Source organism: Aureobasidium pullulans (genome assembly GCF_000721785.1).
Source record: "Aureobasidium pullulans EXF-150 unplaced genomic scaffold scaffold_13, whole genome shotgun sequence".
NCBI lineage: Eukaryota > Fungi > Ascomycota > Dothideomycetes > Dothideales > Saccotheciaceae > Aureobasidium > Aureobasidium pullulans.
Genome location: NW_021941033.1, coordinates 433261 through 453707, shown reverse-complemented (window position 1 = coordinate 453707; position 20447 = coordinate 433261). Strand labels below are relative to the sequence as shown.

Below are 20447 nucleotides of genomic sequence, written 5' to 3'. Positions count from 1 at the left end.
CAACACCACCCATGCAAATCGTTCAATCATCAATGCATCAATACCTCTCAATCAACCAGGCATGCCTTTCCTTCTCTTCCATCCCATCGAGCATTTCCTTTTCAGCTCTCTTCATGACAATGAAATCCCCAATCATTTTCTCATCTATACCCCTCTTCAACACTTCGTCCTTCTCAAGTTCATCCAGCGACTCATCAAGCGATACAGGCATCTTTGTCGTAATACCCAATTCCTCGCGTTGGGTGTCGGTCAGTGCTGCAGGATTGGCGGTGCAATCTTTCATCTTCATCTGCCTGCCCTCTTGTACACCGTCAAGACCGGCGGCAAGCAGAGCGGACAAAGCGAGGTAGGGGTTTGCGAAACCATCCAGACAGCGGATCTCCCATCGTCCTTGTTTAACCCTGCGCAATGGTGTTTCACGATTCTGCGTACCCCAAGCCACCCAAGCCCCACTCGTCCACATGTTATCCTTCACACGTGCATAACTAGCAGTATTCGACAGCAAGAAAGCACACATCGAAGGTAAATGCTCTAACACACCTGCGAAGAAGGAGAGTTCTTTCTTCTCCAGGTCTTCTGAGGATTGTGTGGAGGAATTCAGGGAGAGATGGACATGTTGACCTGAGCCTACGGAATTGAGAGGGACAGGGTGAAGCGTAGCGCGTAGACCGTGGAGACGAGCGATTTGGTGGATGACTTGACGGGCTTGGATAAGTGTGTCGATGGCTTGGAGGATAGGCAGAGGTGGTAGTACGAATTCGTATTGTCCCGGTCCAGATTCGGAGTGGAATTGCTGAATGTTGATGCCGATGTTTGCGAGCTCGTCGGCAATCTCTGCAAGCACTGGTAGTGCAATGTCGAATTGTTCGGGGGTGAAAGTACCCCAGGCGTGATTCGTTGTCCATGGGATGTATTGGTCATCCGTACCTACTTCCAGGAATACGACTTCGATCTCGAAACCAGCCACAAGGTCGATACTGTGATCGTTTGAGAAGCGATCTGTCAGTATCTTGAGACTGTTTCTCGGGCAGCAGGTGGATGGTCGGCCATCTTCATTGGCAAAGGACGCTATCGTGGTCGCAGATGCAAGTGGATCTTTCGAGTGTGTGAGTCTCAAGGTCGACATGTCGGGCTCCACGTAAAGTTGGCCGGTGGAGCTGACCGCCGAGGTGACATGGTCATTCTGAAGGGTACCCGTGTTGCCTCGGGAAATGCCTATCCTTTCGCCTTCTGTGACGAGACGTCGGTACTCGGCAATTGGTAGCATGCGAGCACGCAACGTAGCAAGATAGTCAAGCCATTGTACATAGACAAACTTCAAGTCAGAATTTTGGGTTGTGAATCTCGTGAATGCATCAAGGTCGTATGGCTTCTCATGTGCCTCAGGTTCTCTCCACGGTAATTGTAAAGGCTGAGGAGCTTGCATGATTCTAGCTTCGCGGTTGCTCTGTGCCCTGGTTCGTCGTGGTTGCTCACTCTGTTCAAGATAAGTCAGCGTCTAAAATGATTATGCAATTGAAAACGTCCCTGGAGATCATATCATATTCTCTACTTCCATCCCTGTCGGATAGTCTCGGGATGTGCGTTCATCTGTGAGTCTTACTGGTTCTATCTCTGGAAGGTCTACGTCCAGATTGTACACTCGCTTCGCGTTGTTGAAGTAGATGGCTTTGGCTGCATCGATGGCTTGCTCGATTGACAGATCATCGTTTTCCACATAGTCTACTAGAATCTTCTCAAATGCTTGTCTGAATTGCTTCAGTGCTAGCCAGTAGACTTCGCCAAAGTGGTGGGCGTCGGTGGAGAAGAGCAGTTTCGAGAAAGGAGTGATCTCCATGCACTGACGCAAGATGGTCTCTTGACCGTTCCTGCTGACTTGAGGGAAGACTTCGCCAAGGTCGAGGTACACATTCTTATAGACTGTTGCGAGGTAGCCGGCCTGACGCATGTATGGATACGATGTGTGGAGGAGGATGATCTGTACATCCGGGAAGGCAGTGATGAGAGGCTGAAGATGAGAAGGATCCGACAAGAGCAAGTCGATGTCAGCATCACCGAGTCCAGTGTGGAACTGGAGTGGCTTGCTTATCGAGTCCTGCTTGGCTGCTGCACTCAGGAGACGACAAGTCGAGATGACAAGACTGTCGTTGAGTCCCTTTGACTCGATACGGAAATCCTTCCGAGAGCAGTCTGGAAGATAACCGCTCTGAAAGGCTTCAAGACCGCTAGTGGCTACCTGTACATCACCGGCAATCTTAACGTCCAGACCAGTACGGTAGCAGATGACGGACTTGAAACCTGCCACGTCGGGATCATTAATCTCGGTGACGATAGCAGACTCAAACGCTTGTAGGAAAGTGATCCAGGCTTCAGCACACATGTCATCGTTGTGCAAAGCTGGACCGATTGGCAGATTGCCTTTCCTGTACATCTCGCGAAGAATGTCTGCAGCCACCGTCTCAATGCGAACAACACGCAGAGTCTTGTCGAGGATGAAGTCGTCATGCCAGTCGTAGAGATAGACGGTGGTATCGTCGAGACCATCGTCCATGAGGATGGTGTGTATTCCAGTAAAGCATCGTCTCAGAAAGCTCTCAAAGTTCCCGTGCAGAATGTCTGCTCTCTTCTCCATCAAGTCTTCCCATTGTGCGTCATTGTCGAGGTCGTAGAGTTCGCGTAATTGGCGTACGGCACGGATGTGCGAGAGCGACGTGTGCGTATCTGTGAGAGCGTCTCCTTGAGCTTCTGTTGTTGCGCTGAGCAGGTCGTAGGCTTCTTGCTTCGACGGTAGAAGAAGATTATGCGCGTGGTTGTCAATGACCGGGCAGGATCGAATCACTTTCCGCAAGTCGTCCAAGGTAGCCATCTCTGCCACGAAATAATGGCTAGGAAGGAGTTGCTGGCAGAGAGACACTCGGTAGGACTCGCGACCTGCATATCGGCGCGCCTGATTTCTTATCGATAAGCCTCGTAATCTGTCCTACGTCACACCACCTTGATTGCACCATCAACCTTCACTCTCACCTCATGTTGTTGAGAGGATATAAGAGACGAGACTCTCTGTAATAGTACCTGCAAATAACCCACCACATCTTCATCATGCCCACAGTCCTTGTCGTCGGCGCTACCAGAGGGCTCGGCCTAGAGCTCGCGAAACAGTATGCGGAACGAGGCGATACGGTCTACGGCACAGCACGTTCAAGCAAACCACAAGATACCCCTCCCAAGATCAATTGGATTGACGGCATTGACGTTGCAGAAGAATCAGCAGGCTCAAAATTAGCGAAAGCCCTAGACGGTCAGAAACTCGACACGGTGATACTCGCAGCTGGCTACTTCGGCTTCGAAACCTTCGACGAGCTCGACTTCGAGAAGGAGTTACTCATGTACAAGACCAGTGCTATCGGTCCTGTATTCGTTGTTCAGAAGTTGCACAAGGCAGGCTTGCTCTCAAAAGGCTCAAAAGTTATCATCATCAGTTCCGAGTCAGGAAGCATTACCCTGAGGCATGAGAGCGAGGGAGGAGGCAACTACGGTCATCATGCAAGCAAGGCTGCTTCAAACATGGTCGGCAAGTTGTTGAGTCTGGATTTGAAGGAACATGGTGTTGCGGTTGGGCTTGTTCACCCGGCTTTCATGAGGACTGAGATGACCAAAGGTGTTGGCTTCGACAAGTATTGGGATGCTGGCGGAGGTAGGCTTACTCTCACTTGCTTGAGATTGACGCGACTGACGACATGCTAGCGGTAACGCCTGACGTTTCGGCCAAATCTGTCATCGACTTTGTCGACACCTTTGACATCTCCAAGACCGGTACATACTGGGCACCAAGAGGTCCTGGAGACATTGGCACCGCAGAGGATGTATTGGGCCCGAAGGACCAACTATCAACACCTCTACAGCTTCCTTGGTGAGATAGGTTCATGGTGAAGCAGATCAGCATTGGTGGAAGGATTTTTGTTGGAGAAGTGCACTCAGCAGTTGCAAAATGCAGAACGAGGCAAGGTGATTGTTTCATAATATTCATTAGACGAAATCCAGCTCGTCATTAATTGTGTCCTCATCCTTATCCTCCAGTCTGTTTCCGAGCTCAGGTCTTGCTCCAGTCTACTCGTTCTTCTTGATGACCTTCTTGCCCATGGACAGACCCATACCATAGTCATAGACCAGAGTACCTCCCAAGTTGGCACCAAAGAGCAACATAGCTCCCAGCACAAGACTGGCACCCACCATCCAAGTCTGCGGCTCACAGGCCATAGGGTTCAAGCCTTCCTTGAGGTACTCCATACTGCTCGCACTCCTCCTCTTGTACCAAATCCAACCCGACACAATGATGACGATATCATTGATCAGAGCGTGTGCAACCAGGACCTTGGCCTTTGCCTTCATCTTTCCGTTTTGATCATAAAGACCTTGTGCCTGAACCATCTTGGCAGCTTGTGCGATTCCTGAGGCGGCGGAAGGGAGAGCAGTAAGGACGCCGAGACCAAGAGCCCAGTAGCCAATTCGTGTTGTTTCGACGACGGTGGGGAGGTAGCTGGTCAAGGTGGAAGGCATGTATGGGCGGACCACATGGAGGGCGTCGAGGCCATAGGCGGTGGTCAGGAAGGCCAAGGGCCAGTGGACGGTGGCAGGATGGATTGGGTGACTGAGCAGAGAAACAGGTCAGCTCGTCGTGCAATCAACAGCATATCATAGCACAAGCAATGGTCATCATCGTTGCTCAAGACAACAATGCGGGGAAAGCTCCAAAACAACTTACTCGACAGACATGATGAATCGAAGAAGCTGTGTATCAACAAGACAGAGTGTCAGAAAAGCGGAAGCAAAGTAACAGACACAAAGCTCTCGGAGATTTTAGAGCAAACAAGAGCTTGATCTAAATGTTGTTTCCTCGTCAAGATGCTCGACGGTTGATCGGCCCCTCGCTTTCCGACGAATTGCAGCGTCAAGAATGGTCACCTTGGTCATACTTTGGTCATCATTTGGATCCTGCAGCTCCACGCTCCTGCCGCTTTGCTTTTCGCTTTGCTTTTCGCTTTGCGTTTCCTGTGCGACCGTGATGGCGGCATGAGCAGGGCTTTTTATCTTAAGTGGAATTGATGTTCCAAAAGGATGATTCCACATGCAACTATGTTGATGAGGATTATGTAGTAGTCAGGCGGCAAGTGCATAGTGAAAGCTTGGCCAAACAGCTATGTAGGGGGCGCAACAAAAGGAACAGAAACAACTCCCACGCAAAAGCGAACTCGCCATTGGCAGGTGCGACGCTCGCAAAACGCAAAAAGAGAGGCAATTGCCCGGTTGTTTGAGGTCGTACTGGGGCTCGAACCCACTGGGACATGTTAGAATGAGGTTCAGATGATGATTAATGGTTACTGGTGTAAACTTACGGACTCGAGAAGATTTGATGATGTAATCAAAATCTCGCGTGCTAACCACTACACTATACAACCGTGTTGTTGAAGGATTTTTGAGTCATAGATTATATCGACCCTATGTTGTGCCATGATCATCGGCCATGCACAATCATCCCTTAACTTTGCATGGGGTTCGACTTGCCGTGCTTCTTCGTCTCCTGTTAACACACCTTCTCGCACGTGCTTCATGACGTGTGTAGCTGTAGAATTGCACGATCAACTCTACGCTGCCTGAAAGCTGGGGATAGGTATGAGCAAGATGCAGAAAGGCATATTGTTAATTCCTTGCTAGAAGCTATGCTGTTTCCCTAGCTATGTTCAACTGATGTAGGCATGCAGCAAGAAAGATACAGCAAAGTCTGAATTTTAACAAGAGCCCCCTTTGTCATCAACGTCATAGCCTCAAGCAATATCTGTCCACTTCTTTCTTCGGTCCCAAGCAGCAGTCATCTCCGCTCCCATTGACTTCAGCTCGGATCCTTTTGCTCATAGCGCCTTACAAGCTCTTCGACGAGCCTGTTTGTGTCAGCTGGGACAGTCTGAGAGCTTGCATGTGAGGGATACATACCCTTGACGACAGCGAAGTTCGCTTCATTGAATGCTAGACCGTTGTGGCCAGCGTCTTGAAGTTGCTCTTGGATTGCGCCAGCAAAGGTCATGTCGCTTCTAACAATTTGATCGAACTCCCCCCAGACGAGCACATCGCCTTTTGAAACGACCTCTTCGGCCTTGAGATGGCGAACGAAATCGAGGAACGAGAGGTCTCGCCAGTCTTGGAAGGCTTCTGGCGGTGCATCCCTCCCGTCGATGGGCACCTGGCATCTCCAAAGTGGGAATGAGACAATCTTGCGGCCTAAATGGTCATCTAAGCTCGGCTTGACGGCCACGATTATCTCAGGGAGCTTGGTCGAAGGGCGCTGTTCTGAAAACCTGGACCCGTTGAGGGCGGCATAGGTAGTTGCTTCTTTGATTGCTGCCTCGAGCTCCTCGTGAAATGGGATGTTCAAAACACTTGGAAGAACAGAATCGATGGGAGACTGTGAAGAAGTGCTGTTTGACCGGAGAGGCGAAGAGGAAGAGCCCATGGCATGGTAAGCAGGCAAGGTCGTGGGTTTGTTAATGGATTTGAACCCCGAGGAAGCGCTGCTTGTGGCTGACTGTTGGTGAGCGCGTCCACGCTTAACTGCAGGGCTGGCAACGACAGGACCCGATTTAGACGAACGTCCATCGTCCTCCGCCTTGCCGAGTGCCTTGTCTGGCTGCAATCCTGCCTTACGTCCAGGTGCACCCTTGCGCCCAGATCCAGGCTTGCGACCAGTGCCGTTCTTCTTGTTGAAGTCGAACACGTAATTTTGTAGGATTTTGCCGATCGACGCCCTGGTCCAATCGTGCGTCGTCTTAGTGAAGTTCCAAATAGCAGAGAATTGGGTGAGCAACAGGTCTTTGTGATGGGTGTACAACGCGTTGCGTGCGGTGCCGATTGGAGTCGGCGCTATCACTCTGGCTGAGTCACGAAGCGCTTTCTCGATGCGCTCCTCGTCTTGTTTTGAGAGGCCATGAGTCGTGGCGATGCGTTTTCCATTGTGGGCTGTTGGTACTTTGGTGTCTTTTGGCATAGTTGTGATGATGAGAGGGCAATAAGAAAGGAAGAACGCGTGTTGATGATAAGAAGATTGGAGTCAGGACTCAGATGCGCAGTTGTCGAGTTGAGAACTACTCACAAGGTGGAAGGTGCTGACGCCTGTTAGTCGGCAGTCACTTCTTCTTTGAGATCACAACACCTGCCGACTCGAACCGAGGAAGCTGCTTCCGTGCTCCTTCCCTCTCACTATTTGAAGTCGAGTGATGTCTCTATTGTTCATCTCCTGATCATGTCTGCAGAAGTTGAAGCTGAAGTGATGCAAGATGTTTTCTGAATCAGTGAGTACGTCCAAAGAGAAGGGACTTGCTGGTGTACTCTCACTGGAGACGACTGCGGTTCGAATATGTTCGTGTCTTCAGTCAGCCACGAGTAAGACGCAGTTCGACATAGGGAGAGGCCGCCGACGTCGGTCTTCGCAAATCTAGACCATGATTCACGATTGGACGGCGGTCAAGCCCTCTAGCGGAAAGCGAGAATCAGAAACAAAGTGCACAACAGGTGAAGAGAGACAGCAGAGAGGGGTGATACATGCTTTCATTTCTCATTGTGGCATCGAAGTTATCTTTACTATGGCTGAAGTTCATTTGGTCAACATCAGTTGATAGAAGTCCCACCGATCAATCTCCATCTTCGTGATCACCAGATTCGTGTCGTTCAACACAGATCAAACTGGAGAACAGTGATACTGAACTTGGGTACATCCCAAGACCAAGCAGATCCATTCGCGGAGCTAGCAGTCGACTCGACCTCCGCAGGGCGAGGAACAACCTCTGTCTTGTTGCCAACATAGTTGTAAGAGTTGAGATCGCTGGCAGTGATACTGGTGCCGTTGACGCCTGAGTAAGCGCTCGGAATGTTGACGCTAAGCGGAACGGTAGAGTTCAAGGTGTTGATGACCTTGAGGTAGATAGCATTATTCTCCTCGTCTATGCTGGCAGCCCAATACAGAGGGTTAATCTCACCCTCAGTGGCAGTGACAGGTAAGGTCTCGGTACCGCGGTAGTGTGCGAACAGCCACTGCTGCCAGTAGCTGGCACTAAGTACGGTGTTGTCATGCAGAGCATCGTAAGAAATCATATCGGGAGTCCAATTAGTGAAGTTACGGTTCTGGAGCGAAGGTGCATAAGAGGACATTCTAACAGTGTTAGGATTGCGCTCAGCACCAAGTGCATAGACACCCTCTGCAATGGCAGAAAGAAGACGAGGATACTGGACATGGACGTCGAGGGGATAGGAGTAGTTGACAATGCCGGAGGGGGTATCGATCTGGATGACCGAGTACTCGCCCAACAAGACGGTGACGCCGGTGTTGTTGGTCTCCTCTTGCCAGTTGTCCCACAAGTCGAAGTTGGCCAGGAACCAACTGGGCTCCTGGTAACCGTGCCAATCCCACATGTTACCATCAGGGATAGAGATGTTGTAGTTGGCGGCGTTCTCATTGAAGGCAGTGCTGATGTAGGTGATATTCGGGTATGCCTTCTTCAGACCGTCATACATGATCTGGAAGCGGTAAGGGTAAGTGACACTGAACCAATCCTCATTACCAATCTCAACAAAATTGATCTTGAAGGGCTCGGGGTGGCCGTCAGCAATACGCTGAGCACCCCACTTGGTCGAGTTGTCGCCCATACAGTACTCAAGCTCGTCCAAAGCCTCTTGCAGGATCTCGGGCATCTGCTCGGGAGGGTATGAGGCACCGTTCTGACCATAGACATCCAATGAGAAACCGGCATAGACGGCGAGAACAGGTTCAATGTTCATGGCTTCAGTCCATTCAAGATACTCGAGCAAACCAAGACCCTGAGTGTTGTAATAGTTCCAATCGCCAACACGACCAGGGCGATTCTGCAGAGGGCCCAAAGTCTCCCACCACTTCCACCTCTGAGCGGGACTATAGCCTTCGAGGTTGTTGCCACCCGGGAAGCGCAAGAAGGTCGGGTTGAGATCATAGAAGCCTTGAGCGATGTCAGGACGAAGACCATTCTGGTAACCCTTGAAAGTTTCGGGGAACACCGAAACCAGGTTGAAGTAGAAAGTCTGTCCAGCAACCTGAGCACCATCAAAAGTGATGGCGAAAGTGTTGTTGGCATCAGGCGCAGTTGCATTGGGGTGCAGAGTGGTCTCCAGCTGCTTGAAATCGATGTAGGTAGGTGTGACGTTTTTGAAAGTCGAGCTTGCCCATGTCTCACCCGTAACGTTCGAGCGGAAAGAAACAGTGATGTCGCTGGCATTGCCTTGGGTGTTACGAGGGTAGTTGTTTAGATACCACAGCGAGGTGTTGTATTGCTGAGGGTGAATGTCGAAACCCCACCAGCCAAAGTTTTGGAATCCGACCTCGCCAGTAGCGTTCAACGGGAAGTCAATCTGCAAAGAGGTCTCAAGAGCATCCGAAAGAGGATGAAGGATATCAAGAGTCATGCGAACTCCGTGGCCAATGGGTGCCCAAGCAGTCATGACAGGGTCGAACGGAACGACATCATTCTCAGAATCAGTTACGTAGGTGCCAACGTAGCCATCGAGGGTGGAGATAATTGAGTTGGACCCTGGCTTATATCAGTATTGATGCACAGACGCAGGGTGCTGTTACATACCTTGGAAGGCACGATTGGCGATCATCTCGGCATAGATACCACCATCACCGGAATGGTTGATATCCTCATGCATGATACCATACAGATAGGGAGAAGTAGCATTGCGCTTGCTGGTGTCTTTGGTGTCAATGTGCAGGACGACAGGAGAGTTGTCATTCCGAGTGGCATTGATGTAAGCCTGGTAAGAAGGCAGAGACGAAGAGAGAGCAGTATCATTGTTGAATTGGCGTGGAGCAACATGAGGCAATCTTCTGGCACTGACCATGCCAGCGCCGGCAAGGGCGAGAGTTACGAAACCAAGCATCTTCGTTTGCTTCAACGGCGAAGAACCAAGCTGTCAGTGATGAAACCATAGTGGGCATACTTCTCTCTATTTATTGAACCGCTCGTTATTATCCTTATTATACATGGCCAAGAGAGGTTTCTCCGCACAAAGGTGAAAGCATGCGTAAACACTCCAACAGTTCTCATGGAGACCATGTCATCGAGCATGCGAGCAGAGCATGACCCCCACCGGACAGCGTGGTTCCTGCAGACGAGAGGTTGGATCCACCAATGATAGCACCGGAAGTGCTGGCATAGTGCTCCTAGCTCGTCAAGATCGGGATACCCGAAAGCCAAGCATACCCCACTGCCCCATGCGGGGTCTCCTCAAGTCGACCTACATCAACGGCTAAATGCAGATCCTATACCAAGCCGATTGAAGCACATCTTGGAACAGATCAACGGGCAAATAGGGTTTGGCACATCGAATACTGGCTTGGAAACAGGTTACGGCAAGCTGGGCGCAGCATCGGGACACATCCTTGCTCAATATCCATGACCTTAACCGCGATGTGATGGCGGCGATATGTATGAACAGCACAAGCATCTCGGCTTGCAAGGATGCACAGTGGCGAGACAGGAATTGTAGTATGCAGGTCGGCTCATTTGCTCCACCAATGTCCCGGATCTTTCTTGTTTTGACCTCTTCGGCCTGTTGACGAGCTGGCAGTCCCATTGGCCTGAGGCTTTCGCGCTCCATCACTACCCATCAACTTCTTCCACAATTCTGCGATCGGAATCCGTTTTGCCGGGAGCATACTATACTGTAGGCTGTAGAGACTCTTCCGATGAATTGGCGGAACGAAGCGTCCTGTGAAGAGGCACAAGAAAACACTGGGCGAAAGGTAGTGTTTGCGGATGCGATATGCAAGTTGCGAGTATTGAGAGAAGGTCTCTGAGAACGGTAGAGGTACCGACTGTGAGATGTCAACAATCTAGACGACCACGCAAACCGAGTACTGGATTTCATTACCTGTAATTGTATGTGCGCAGTAGGTGCAATATCTGGTTTCACCGAACCACGCTGATGCGGAGAATCGAATGCAAGAGGGGTATCACGAAGTTCAAAGCGTATGCCACCTATCAAGATAGTCAGAAGAATGTCCGGATACCTGTGGCTGATGTCCTCTTACCTGGTAAGCGCCGGGAATCTTTGATCCTCAGCATGAGTGCGAAAAGAGGGAAATGGTTCAGACAAGCCAGCCACGTGTCTAAAGCAGCCTTGAAAGCAATTATACCCATACGTGCGCCCGCGAAAGTCGCATAGAAGACGCCAATTGTAGGAAGCAAAAATGTCAGAAGTGCGAATAAAATCGTACCCAAAAGCAGCTGATCCAGATCGTAATCGCATGAATCGATGCGATTGCGAAGAACATTCCGTTTCTTGCCACGGAAAAGATGGAAAAGCGAGACTATTATGGTGAGCTGCCAATTATATATGCGGGCCGAGGCGATGTAAAAAGCGTAAACATGGATGGTCAAAACAGAGAGTAGATCCGAGAAGAGTGAGATAGGCATGCTCGCACCGGCAAAGCTTGAGAAGCCTATAACCCGAATAACATGAGGGAGTAAAGGGCGTATACTTTGCATACACTCGGCCCAGTAATCGATGATCCAGAGAAACAGGTCACCAAGAAACTGTGCCAGATCTTCGTTGAGCTTCAGACCACCAGGGTATCCCATTAGCCAACAAATCATGCGCTGAAGGCCTTCTATGAACCAGGAATCGACAATGGATTCGACTTGGCCAGCAACATAGTCTGAGTTTTCGATGATGTATGAGCCGATAGCAATCCCAATGATTATGTCGTTTGCCACGAGCCATAGACTATTGTAGAAGCGGATGTATTCGGGATGGCTGTTTGTGACGCTTCCCCAGTCGGTGCGTCTCTTGCGTAGAGTTAGATATTGGATTGGCCAGTAACAGAACTGCTGCAGACGTATGTCAATCTGCTGTGCTGTGGCTGATACATCTTTGAGGGCAGCTGAATCCGGGATGGGGCGCCACTCGAGAATTCTCAGCCAGGCTTCACCAGCTATACGATGGCCGACCAAAGCCAGCACTAGCAACTGCGTGACGACAGGATAGACATAGGCGAAGAATGCATGGTGTACACCATACCTAGTGTAGTCCCAAAGATCGGCTGCCGACTCAGCCATGCGCTCGCTCACACTCATGCTACGTCTCGTGCGTGAGCCAACAAAGCCAATGTTTTTTCGAACTAGCTCGTCGATCTCATATGAGCAATTGATCTGATTCAATATCACAGGGAGGACAAGTTCCTTCGAGGTACGTGCATGGTGGACAACAGTGTGCATGCGCAATTTGTCGACAAGCTGTTGCTTGCGTGCCCGGTCGATCGCTTCATCTGCGCCAAAGCCTTCAGCGACTGTTTTGCCTGCTCTTTCTTGTGCATCCGATAAGGTAAGGGGTATCGGCGAGAGCGACAGATATTGCATGCGGTGGGGATTAGGGCGATCGAAGGTAACGATCTGAATTGAGATTGAAGGTGCGCCAGGGCAGTGTACTTGAGGGATGGCGTGGCGTTGGGTGTAGTACAACTGAATTGACGAAGGGTCGAAGTTGAGCGAGGGTGCGCGTTCTGGATTCAGTGTTCCAAGGACCTGTAAAGGTAGGCGGCCACATCTGTCAAGTATGCGATCGATAGGGTGGGGACTGCCATGAAAGAGACGACCCGATTTGAGGGTATTTCCAACGGCATGCGCCTATGTCTTGGTCAGCAAGAGTGTGATCCGAAGCTGCCATCTAGACTGACATCGACTTCGCGCAGGATGGCCACAACGACCATGTCCAGATCCGAGTTCCTCCATCCTATAACGACGCCTGCTTTGTCGGAGCGAGCAATGTCGGTCGGCCAGAAGATGCGCATCAAGCCATTTGGAGCGATCATGAAGGCCTAGAAAGAGCCTCTCCGTTTCAATTGTTCGCGCGCCGAAAGACCTAGAGCTGGACGAGGATGCTTCAGACTGTCAGGAGGGCTTCCTGCCGAGGACACGATTGCACTGACTATATCACTCTCTCTAGCAGCTATGCGCTCGATTGGTACGATCAGGACGATGAAGAAGATGGTAAGGACCAGGAAGGCTTTTAGCGACCGAGTCTGCGCATCGCATTAGCTGTGCACTGGCAGAGGTGGACGGGTCGAGAGACGCACAATAACACCGTGGTCCCAGGCAAAGATGGCCAGTTCATACAGCCGGGTGACGAGATCCCAGCGAGCGGTGATATACCCAGCTACAAAGATGCCAAGCGTGAGGACGGAGAATGGGTGCATGAATTGCCTCGCTCATGACCAGAGTCGATGTCTATATCGCGAATGATGGGCGGCCTCTTGGCAGCCAGGAGAGCTTGTCGAGTAGGTGAAGCGGTGCAGGACGGATGAAGAGATGGGTCTCAGCAGTAGGACATGACGACCAGCGAGCCAAAGTTCGTCAGGAAATTGCCTTTCTCCCTGTCAGCGTCCAGCCGCGCAATCGTCGCTCTCGTGCTGCTTCCTTCCAAAATGACGCCCGCTACAACTTCCACCCACTGACCCTGCCGACGGCCCGTGCTCCCATGCAAACCTCTATCCAAAAGCGGAAGCAGCGAATCGCGACAAAATCCCTTGTTTGCTCTGCCACGTTGACCATATCATCAGCCACGGACAGAAGAACTTGTATGTTCCAAAACTAGCAAGTCGAAGGTCGTGCTTGACGCTTGCTGTTCGCATTGTCGGATCAAGTCACTCGCTTGTCAATCTACTCCGACTATGCTTGATATTATGCAACAAGCCTATTAATTTTGCAACATCAAGCTTCGACTATCAACTTTGACAAGTACTATATAATCTCATGTTCGGTCGCGTTCAGCACGGCCAAGGAGGTGGCGGTGGTGGTGCTAGAGTGTGCTCTTTCTATCAACAAGGCAGATGCAAATTCGGAGGTGCGGCTAGTGGTTACTCTTCTCTTCCTGCTTATCACTGATCTCATCCAGACAACTGTAAATTCGAGCATCCTGGCGCCAATAAACCTCAAGACACTGGAAATCGCTTCCAGGCGCTAGGAAACAACTCCTTTGGCCAGGGAAACCGCAACAATCAAAGGCCACCTGCTCCAGGACGAGGAGAGCAATACAATAGCCAGAATTCGTAAGTTTTGGAGGCAATTTAACCAGATCTCTTGATTGCGAAGTGCCACACTCGGCGACATTTAACCTGCGATAGAGTACTGATATTTGCATAGCTACGCGGTAACGAAAGAGGGAATCGAGGGCGATCTCAGAAATGAGAGGCCCAAATGGCCGTTCTCAGCTTATGGTCCTGGCAGAGACACGCCATTACAGCTCTTTGGCGGATTTCCACTAGAACAGAGCCCTGAGGAGATGCGAGTGCTTTACTACCAAGCGATAGCGAGCGGTAATCCACAACCTGCTGTAAGTGACACAGGCTTTAGCTGCTCTTAAAAATGCTAACTCGGACCTTCTCATAGATTCAAGGTGAACAGGAACTTATCACACAGACAAATCAGCAAATAGAAAGAGCCCTTGCTGATCTGGACGGTGCGGTAAGGTACATTCTGGACGGAGAGAACCAACATCCAAACCGCATAGATGGGTGCCAGGCCGCTGTCGGAAACGTTTTCCACAAAGGTCGGAAACTCAACTCAAAGTTCTCATCAACCGCCGCACCTGCCGCAGCGAACCCGCCAGCCCAATCGGGTGGATTTGGTCAACCTTCTGCGATGGGTGGTGGTGGTGGAGCTTTTGGTCAACCTTCAAATCTTGGAGGTGGTGGTGGCTTTGGCCAACCATCCAACCTTGGGCAGAAGCCCAACCCATTTGGACAGTCTGGAAATGTGCCCGCGGTGGGAGGATTTGGTTCTGCTTCAACTCTTGGTCAAAAACCAAGTCCCTTTGGACAACCAGCTGCCGGTGGGTTCGGTCAAGCGTCCAACTTGGGAGCAAAGCCAAATCCCTTTGGACAGCCGGCAGCACAAGCAGGTGGGTTTGGACAACCTTCAGCGCTCGGCCAAGGAAGTGCGTTCGGACAACCGTCTGGTGGTGCACAACCAAGCCCATTCGCTCAGGCAGCACAGCCTAATCAAGCGCAACCATCTCCATTTGCGCAAGCTGGCCAGCAAGGAGGAGGCTTTGGTCAGGCATCGGTTCTAGGCCAGCAACAAAAGAGTGCTTTTGGACAGCCTTCTGGTTTGGGTCAGCAACCTCAGCCCGCATTTGGCCAGCCATCAGTACCTTCTCAACAAAACACCGCTTTCGGTCAACCCTCAGTGCCAGGTCAGAACTCGGCTTTCGGACAACCTTCAGCATCGGGTCAGCAGACATCAGCATTCGGACAACCATCAGCGCCTGCACAAGGGACACCGGCATTTGGCCAAGCGCCAGCACCTCCACAACAAAACAGCGCATTCGGACAGCCAGCAGTGCCGACACCACAAAACGGTGTATTCGGACAAGCTTCAGCTCCAGCACAGCAGCAAAATGCCTTCGGACAGCCACAACCATCTCCCTTCGCGCAAGCAGCGGCCAAACCGAGTCCATTCGGACAGCCTTCGCAGCCGGCAAACGGTCAGGCGGTCAAGCCGAATCCGTTTGGCCAACCTTCACAACCAGCGAACAACCAGGCAGGCGGTGCATTCGGTCAAGTGGCTCCGGCACCACAACCAGAACAGCAACAACAGTCATATGCTGAGCCAATGCCTCAAGGTGAATGGATCACTCGCCATGCCAATGGGGCGGTTCGAACCTTCAAAGGTGCAGCGGTACAGTATGTCGCCATCGGAAAAGAGGGAGAGCAGACGCAAGAGCCACACTACAGGGATGCAAATGGAAACATGGAAAGAATCTGGCATCCAGAAGGCAACGCATCATTCAGGGCAGAGATGGAAGCACCAGCAGAGGCTTACACGACTGAGCATGAAGCGGCGTACAAATTCATGGCCGAACAGGGAACATTCAAGGACGGCATCATGCCAGAGATACCACCAAAGTGCGAATGGATTAGGTGGGATGTGTAGAGAAGATTACACAAGTCCAAAATGTAGTATTAGATAAATGGCTTATCATGCGGAACAGTTCCGCATGAGGCACGAAGTTACTAGACAAGATCAAGGAAACTTGAATGCTCTGCCTCTTTCACAGGATAACGATTCATGTCAAACAGTGAATGCGAAGGTCAGGATCACACAGAATCGTACCTCGTCTTATCATCGTACGACAATGTGAATAGGGGGACATCTCCGATGACGGGTAAGGTGTTTCAAGAGGCCTTGGCCAAAAGTGGTGATGAAAGATCCCCACACAAAATGAACTGGACTTGTTGATGTCACGAACTTTTGAAGAATGGAAGTACGACGACGACTACCTCGTGAGAGGTCCTACGTACACGAACGACAAGAGGCCGCTCCAGTGCCGGATATCGCGACCGCAGACACTGGATATGGCGTGGTCAATGGCTTGCTGGCGCTACTTGGCTACCTGGTCCAACTCCTGAAGTCAATCGTCTATGGAGTCCCGGAGAAAGATGTACGACAAAAGGAAGATGTAGACGAAGACAAGAGCAGTGAAGAGACGGTTCTGCTAGGACACATGTGTCGTGGGGTGATAGCGGTTCATGAACGGCGTCGCAAGAGAAGCACAGCTTTAGTGCTGTCCAGCAGTCGCAATGGAGACAGACCTTCTGCACTCGAGCACGCTGCTGCCGCCTATGCCTTCCTGGCCTCGGAGACACACCCCAGACTCCTCGGGTATGCGACTTGCTTCTTCCCCAAGCAGACTCTCACTGACCAGGTGCACAGCTGCCTCTCCTCAGGCCCACCCATCATCCTCGAACACGCTCCTCTAGGCACCGTCCACGCTCTCCTCTCGACTACATCAACCTACCCATCTCTTGTCCACCCTTCAATCCCCGCCAACCGCTCCACACTCGCCCTCCCCCTCTCATGGCTCCTCCAAGCCTCCTCCGCCCTCCGCTTCCTCCACGACCAAAAAGTAACCCACGGCGCCATCTCTCCCTCATCCCTCTACCTCCGCTCCGACATGTCAATCGCAGTCGCCGATTTTACAAAATCCACAATCAACGGCCACAACAACGGTATCCCCACCCGCAAGCCGCAAGAATTCGCTTTCCCAGTCGACGCACTCCGCTACGATTACTTTGACGGCGAACTCTCCGCAAACTCCCAAGCCCTGGGTCTCGCAATCGACGCTTTCGATTTCGCTACGTTGGCGTATAAACTATTGGTCAGGAAACAACCGGATTGGAAGCTTCCCACTGGCAATGGAACTTGGGCGTTGGAAGAATTGCATGAGGCTTTGGATGAAGCTGCGCCCGAGTTGGGGGATGAGATTGTGGTGGGTTATGTGGTTAGGGATGCGTGGTGTTTAGTTTATGAGGAGGGAAAGACTTTGCAGGAGGATGTCGTGCATGCGTTGTTGAGGCATGGCTTCCAAGTCAGAGGAGATGAGGTTTTGGGGGTGAGGGAGGCGGTCAGGGGGTTTGCTGAGAGCTATACGCCTTCTTGGAGGTTTGAGAAGTGATAGAGTGAGTCTATGTGCAGTCCTAACGATACCTGTAGTCCATGCTCAAACAATGGACCTCCTCAAAAGGAAAATATCTTCACGCTGTGACGTGCATTGCGTCTCAAACGTGTATTAAACTTGGATACAGAAACTTGAGCAAAAGTGATAGGAAAATTGAACCATTAAGACTACTCATACCCCTCTACCAAGTTTCAGCAGGCAACAGACTATCCCCCCTCGACCTCCTATTCCTAAACACCGGATACGCAGAACTAGTCTCACTAATCTGTCTACTACCCCTCCTCGCTCTAATTGTATTCATATACCCATTAGCCCAAACGTCATTGCCGAAAACATCATCAATATCATCCATCTCGTCCAACACACTCTGCGGCGGCTCTTCATCAAACACATTACCCAGATCCGCATGCGCGCCAAAGGATTCCCAAAAATCGAGGAAGGCGTGGCGGCGACGGGGTCCTTGCTTGGAACTGCGTTGCCAGAGATATCTGCGTTCGTAGAGGGCGATGGCTAGCAAGAGAGGTGCGTTAAGGATGCGCACGGCGGTGACGTTTACTTTGTGGAACCAACGTGGGGTGGTGAGGAATTTGATGGGGAGGAGGATTATCAATGCGGCAACATTGAACGGAGGGCGATAGGCGAACAGAGTATCCGATTTCACACCTTCGAAAGTCAGGACTGCACGTCTGAATTGAATCTCGGCTGTGGCATTCTTTGCGAGATTGGAGTAGGTGTTGCTGAGGATGGAGACCAGGATGGTCAGGAAAAGCGTGTTTCCGATGAAGGCGAAGAGGATCATGAGGAAAGGTCCTAGGAAGCCGTGGATCTCGACACTTTTTGTGATGCCGGTGCCGTCGAGTCCGAACCAGATCCACAGCATCCATTTGGAGATTGTGAAGAAGCTGTGGGCAACGTAACCTTCTTGACTTTCACTAAGCCAGCGCATGGCGAGCAAGAAGCCGCCAAAGCACCACACAGTGACTGCTGTAAGGAAGGTGAAATCTCCCATCATAGTCCTCAGAGCAATGAACAGCATGTTCTCGGGCATAAGGCAGAATGCCAGTCTTGGCATCAGGATGGGTGCTCCCAATGACAAAATGTCGAGTGCTTGTTTGCCGACAGGTCCAGAGTTGGTCCTCAACCCGTGCATGCGTACTCCGAAATAAGCCAAATAGATGATAGAGAAGATGATGTCCATGAAGGCCCACAAGTTCTCGGTATGCACTGACCATCCATGCTCTAGAACTGACGCGAGTTCTTCAAGCACCCAACCAGAACCGTAAACACAAAAGATGAGCTCTACTGTCGTGAAGTGCAAGTGGCCTGGTCCTATCTCCTTTGCCTTGTTGAACATGGTGAGCAGATAGAGACCAAATAGCACCAGGAATTGGCCAATCTCAATGACCTTGCGATTGCGAGGGACAATGAGACGATATTGGTTGAGAATGGGCGCTTTGCGAGGGTCGTATAGAGAAATTCTACGGTTCTTGTAGCGATCCGGAAGAATGTCGATGAAAGCCGTCGGTGTATAGATAATACGCCCCCTGTAAACAGCATCGACAATCTTCTGGCAGGCGGATGCTGCCAAAAAGCTCTTGGACTCGGAGATAATGGCGACCTCAAGCGCAGTCAAGACACGCTCACGTCCAGACTGGAACCAGCCTTCCGCGAGAGCGGAATGAGGCCTTTTGCCACGATCAACTGAGGGTGGAGCATTCTGGAATGGTTCGAAGCCAGATACCAGCACGTTTGCAAGTGCCAAAAGTCCTTCTCGGCCACTGTGGTCTTCGTCAAACCGGCGCAGGATTCGACTGGCCAGGACCTCGCATAGATTGGCACGTGTGACATTGACAGTCTGGTGGTGGGCTTGGAACGATTGTTGGCGAAGGAATTGTACACGATTGACCAGCAGACACCAAACTGGTCTATTGTTAGGATAACTTTGGGCACTCGGTCTCTTTTTGCTTACCTATTGATACGTCGTCAGGATCGTACAGGTGGTCAAGCAAGGGTCTGACGACAGCGGTATTCATTCGTGGACTCTTGAGCTGATCAAGACTGTAGGGATCGTCTGCAAATTGTTAGTACGCTGCTGCGTACCGTATAGTCAAGATAGTGTACCAATGCATGCAATTACCAGTCTTCTGATTCGGTGAATGGTCGTATATACAGGAAGTTGTCTATGAGGATTGGGCTGCCAAGGTATGCTGTCCTTGCGAGGAGGGTAACAACCATCATCATCCGCTGGCTCATCATCGTCGTCAAGAAGTTGTTGTTGTTCTTCGCGTGACATAGCAAGCCTCACGGCTTCGCTGATGCTACGAGAAGATTGTTCTCTCGCGGAGAACCTGTCCGGCAATGATGGTCGAAATTGTTCCGGCGAAGGAGTAGTCATTGTGATGTGCTTATCGCCATTTCCATTGAACTGGTTGGACGATTCGCCAGTATTATCATCGTTGAGCGGCGGCGACTGGCTGCGGTCACGGTAACCAGGACTCACTAAGTCTGGTGCAAGGTTATACTGAATTGCACTCGGACTCGGACTAGGGCGATCATCCATCTTTGCAACTGTTATGCGCCCGTTGCTCAATGGCGCGAAAATATGGTTGATGATGATGTTTTTGTTCAAATCGCATAACCTTTGCTTGCTTGCCGTGATGACATCAAAACGTCAAAGCTTTTGTCACAGCCGAGATGAAGAGACGTTGGCTTCAGCTGTTAGCAACAACAAACCCGACACGGCTTGGAGCTTCGCTTCTCGAGCTCTCAGAGGCTTTTATTCTCAACTGGCACTCCCTGTCGCCATTGCACAAGACTTTGTCGAGCCATGCATGTGACGATTGAACCTGTCTGAGCTCTTGAGACAGAGTCGCTCTTCGTTTGCATGCGTTGACCTAGAGCGTCATGCATCG

At 51.0% G+C, this 20447-nt stretch overlaps 10 protein-coding genes across 10 annotated transcripts; 3 read left to right on the top strand and 7 right to left on the bottom strand.

Moving 5' to 3' along the window:
• Positions 1–37: 37 nt before the first annotated feature.
• On the bottom strand, positions 38–2866 carry M438DRAFT_322069 (glutamine synthetase/guanido kinase; the record flags this gene model as incomplete). Its single annotated transcript, XM_029902944.1, has 2 exons — positions 38–1471; positions 1553–2866. 2 exons carry the CDS (start codon positions 2864–2866, stop codon positions 38–40), a joined length of 2748 nt encoding a protein of 915 aa, XP_029758993.1.
• A 233-nt stretch (positions 2867–3099) lies between these two features.
• M438DRAFT_277107 (NAD(P)-binding protein) lies at positions 3100–3914 on the top strand (the record flags this gene model as incomplete). The annotated part of the gene is made up of 2 exons (XM_029900902.1): positions 3100–3694; positions 3745–3914. 2 exons carry the CDS (start codon positions 3100–3102, stop codon positions 3912–3914), a joined length of 765 nt encoding a protein of 254 aa, XP_029758992.1.
• Positions 3915–4107: 193 nt separating this feature from the next.
• Positions 4108–4773, bottom strand: M438DRAFT_356811 (uncharacterized protein; the record flags this gene model as incomplete). The annotated part of the gene is made up of 2 exons (XM_029907125.1): positions 4108–4648; positions 4763–4773. 2 exons carry the CDS (start codon positions 4771–4773, stop codon positions 4108–4110), a joined length of 552 nt encoding a protein of 183 aa, XP_029758991.1.
• A 926-nt stretch (positions 4774–5699) lies between these two features.
• Positions 5700–7089, bottom strand: M438DRAFT_366781 (uncharacterized protein). The gene is made up of 2 exons (XM_029907906.1): positions 5989–7089; positions 5700–5936 (listed from the first exon to the last, which is right to left on the bottom strand). The coding sequence occupies exons 1-2, from the start codon at positions 7034–7036 to the stop codon at positions 5917–5919; spliced, it is 1068 nt and encodes a 355-aa protein (XP_029758990.1). The 5' UTR covers positions 7037–7089; the 3' UTR covers positions 5700–5916.
• Positions 7090–7716: 627 nt separating this feature from the next.
• On the bottom strand, positions 7717–9918 carry M438DRAFT_277100 (glycoside hydrolase; the record flags this gene model as incomplete). The annotated part of the gene is made up of 2 exons (XM_029900901.1): positions 7717–9605; positions 9654–9918. The coding sequence occupies 2 exons, from the start codon at positions 9916–9918 to the stop codon at positions 7717–7719; spliced, it is 2154 nt and encodes a 717-aa protein (XP_029758989.1).
• Positions 9919–10579: 661 nt separating this feature from the next.
• On the bottom strand, positions 10580–12889 carry M438DRAFT_277163 (Gpi1-domain-containing protein; the record flags this gene model as incomplete). The annotated part of the gene is made up of 4 exons (XM_029900908.1): positions 10580–10894; positions 10951–11057; positions 11111–12704; positions 12755–12889. The coding sequence occupies 4 exons, from the start codon at positions 12887–12889 to the stop codon at positions 10580–10582; spliced, it is 2151 nt and encodes a 716-aa protein (XP_029758988.1).
• M438DRAFT_347032 (phosphatidylinositol glycan, class Q) lies at positions 12851–13475 on the bottom strand. Its single transcript, XM_029905812.1, has 3 exons — positions 13154–13475; positions 13007–13099; positions 12851–12958 (listed from the first exon to the last, which is right to left on the bottom strand). The coding sequence occupies exons 1-3, from the start codon at positions 13271–13273 to the stop codon at positions 12896–12898; spliced, it is 276 nt and encodes a 91-aa protein (XP_029758987.1). The 5' UTR covers positions 13274–13475; the 3' UTR covers positions 12851–12895.
• A 139-nt stretch (positions 13476–13614) lies between these two features.
• On the top strand, positions 13615–16145 carry M438DRAFT_398350 (uncharacterized protein). Its single transcript, XM_029909358.1, has 4 exons — positions 13615–13920; positions 13972–14125; positions 14220–14409; positions 14466–16145. Exons 1-4 carry the CDS (start codon positions 13830–13832, stop codon positions 16008–16010), a joined length of 1980 nt encoding a protein of 659 aa, XP_029758986.1. The 5' UTR covers positions 13615–13829; the 3' UTR covers positions 16011–16145.
• Positions 16146–16176: 31 nt separating this feature from the next.
• On the top strand, positions 16177–17669 carry M438DRAFT_47786 (uncharacterized protein). The gene is made up of 4 exons (XM_029910132.1): positions 16177–16242; positions 16335–16739; positions 16791–17519; positions 17571–17669. Exons 2-4 carry the CDS (start codon positions 16336–16338, stop codon positions 17620–17622), a joined length of 1185 nt encoding a protein of 394 aa, XP_029758985.1. The 5' UTR covers positions 16177–16242; position 16335; the 3' UTR covers positions 17623–17669.
• A 47-nt stretch (positions 17670–17716) lies between these two features.
• On the bottom strand, positions 17717–19828 carry M438DRAFT_375844 (receptor-activated Ca2+-permeable cation channel; the record flags this gene model as incomplete). Its single annotated transcript, XM_029908618.1, has 3 exons — positions 17717–19455; positions 19505–19606; positions 19657–19828. 3 exons carry the CDS (start codon positions 19826–19828, stop codon positions 17717–17719), a joined length of 2013 nt encoding a protein of 670 aa, XP_029758984.1.
• Between the last annotated feature and the right edge of the window lie 619 nt (positions 19829–20447).

Bases quoted from the DNA above. Each gene is read 5' to 3' on its own strand.
- M438DRAFT_366781 (XM_029907906.1), bottom strand. From the start codon at position 7,036: ATGCCAAAAGACACCAAAGTACCAACAGCCCACAATGGAAAACGCATC. The intron at 5,937-5,988 runs GTATGTATCCCT...TGACACAAACAG, and splicing joins GAACTTCGCTGTCGTCAAGG to GCTCGTCGAAGAGCTTGTAA.
- M438DRAFT_347032 (XM_029905812.1), bottom strand. From the start codon at position 13,273: ATGCACCCATTCTCCGTCCTCACGCTTGGCATCTTTGTAGCTGGGTAT. The intron at 13,100-13,153 runs GTGCGTCTCTCG...TGCGATGCGCAG, and splicing joins CCTGGGACCACGGTGTTATT to ACTCGGTCGCTAAAAGCCTT. The intron at 12,959-13,006 runs GTCAGTGCAATC...GACAGTCTGAAG, and splicing joins CTGCTAGAGAGAGTGATATA to CATCCTCGTCCAGCTCTAGG.
- M438DRAFT_398350 (XM_029909358.1), top strand. From the start codon at position 13,830: ATGTTCGGTCGCGTTCAGCACGGCCAAGGAGGTGGCGGTGGTGGTGCT. The intron at 14,126-14,219 runs GTAAGTTTTGGA...ATATTTGCATAG, and splicing joins CAATACAATAGCCAGAATTC to CTACGCGGTAACGAAAGAGG. The intron at 14,410-14,465 runs GTAAGTGACACA...ACCTTCTCATAG, and splicing joins GCGGTAATCCACAACCTGCT to ATTCAAGGTGAACAGGAACT.
- M438DRAFT_47786 (XM_029910132.1), top strand. From the start codon at position 16,336: ATGGAAGTACGACGACGACTACCTCGTGAGAGGTCCTACGTACACGAA. The intron at 16,740-16,790 runs GTATGCGACTTG...CCAGGTGCACAG, and splicing joins ACACACCCCAGACTCCTCGG to CTGCCTCTCCTCAGGCCCAC. The intron at 17,520-17,570 runs GTTTGAGAAGTG...CGATACCTGTAG, and splicing joins AGCTATACGCCTTCTTGGAG to TCCATGCTCAAACAATGGAC.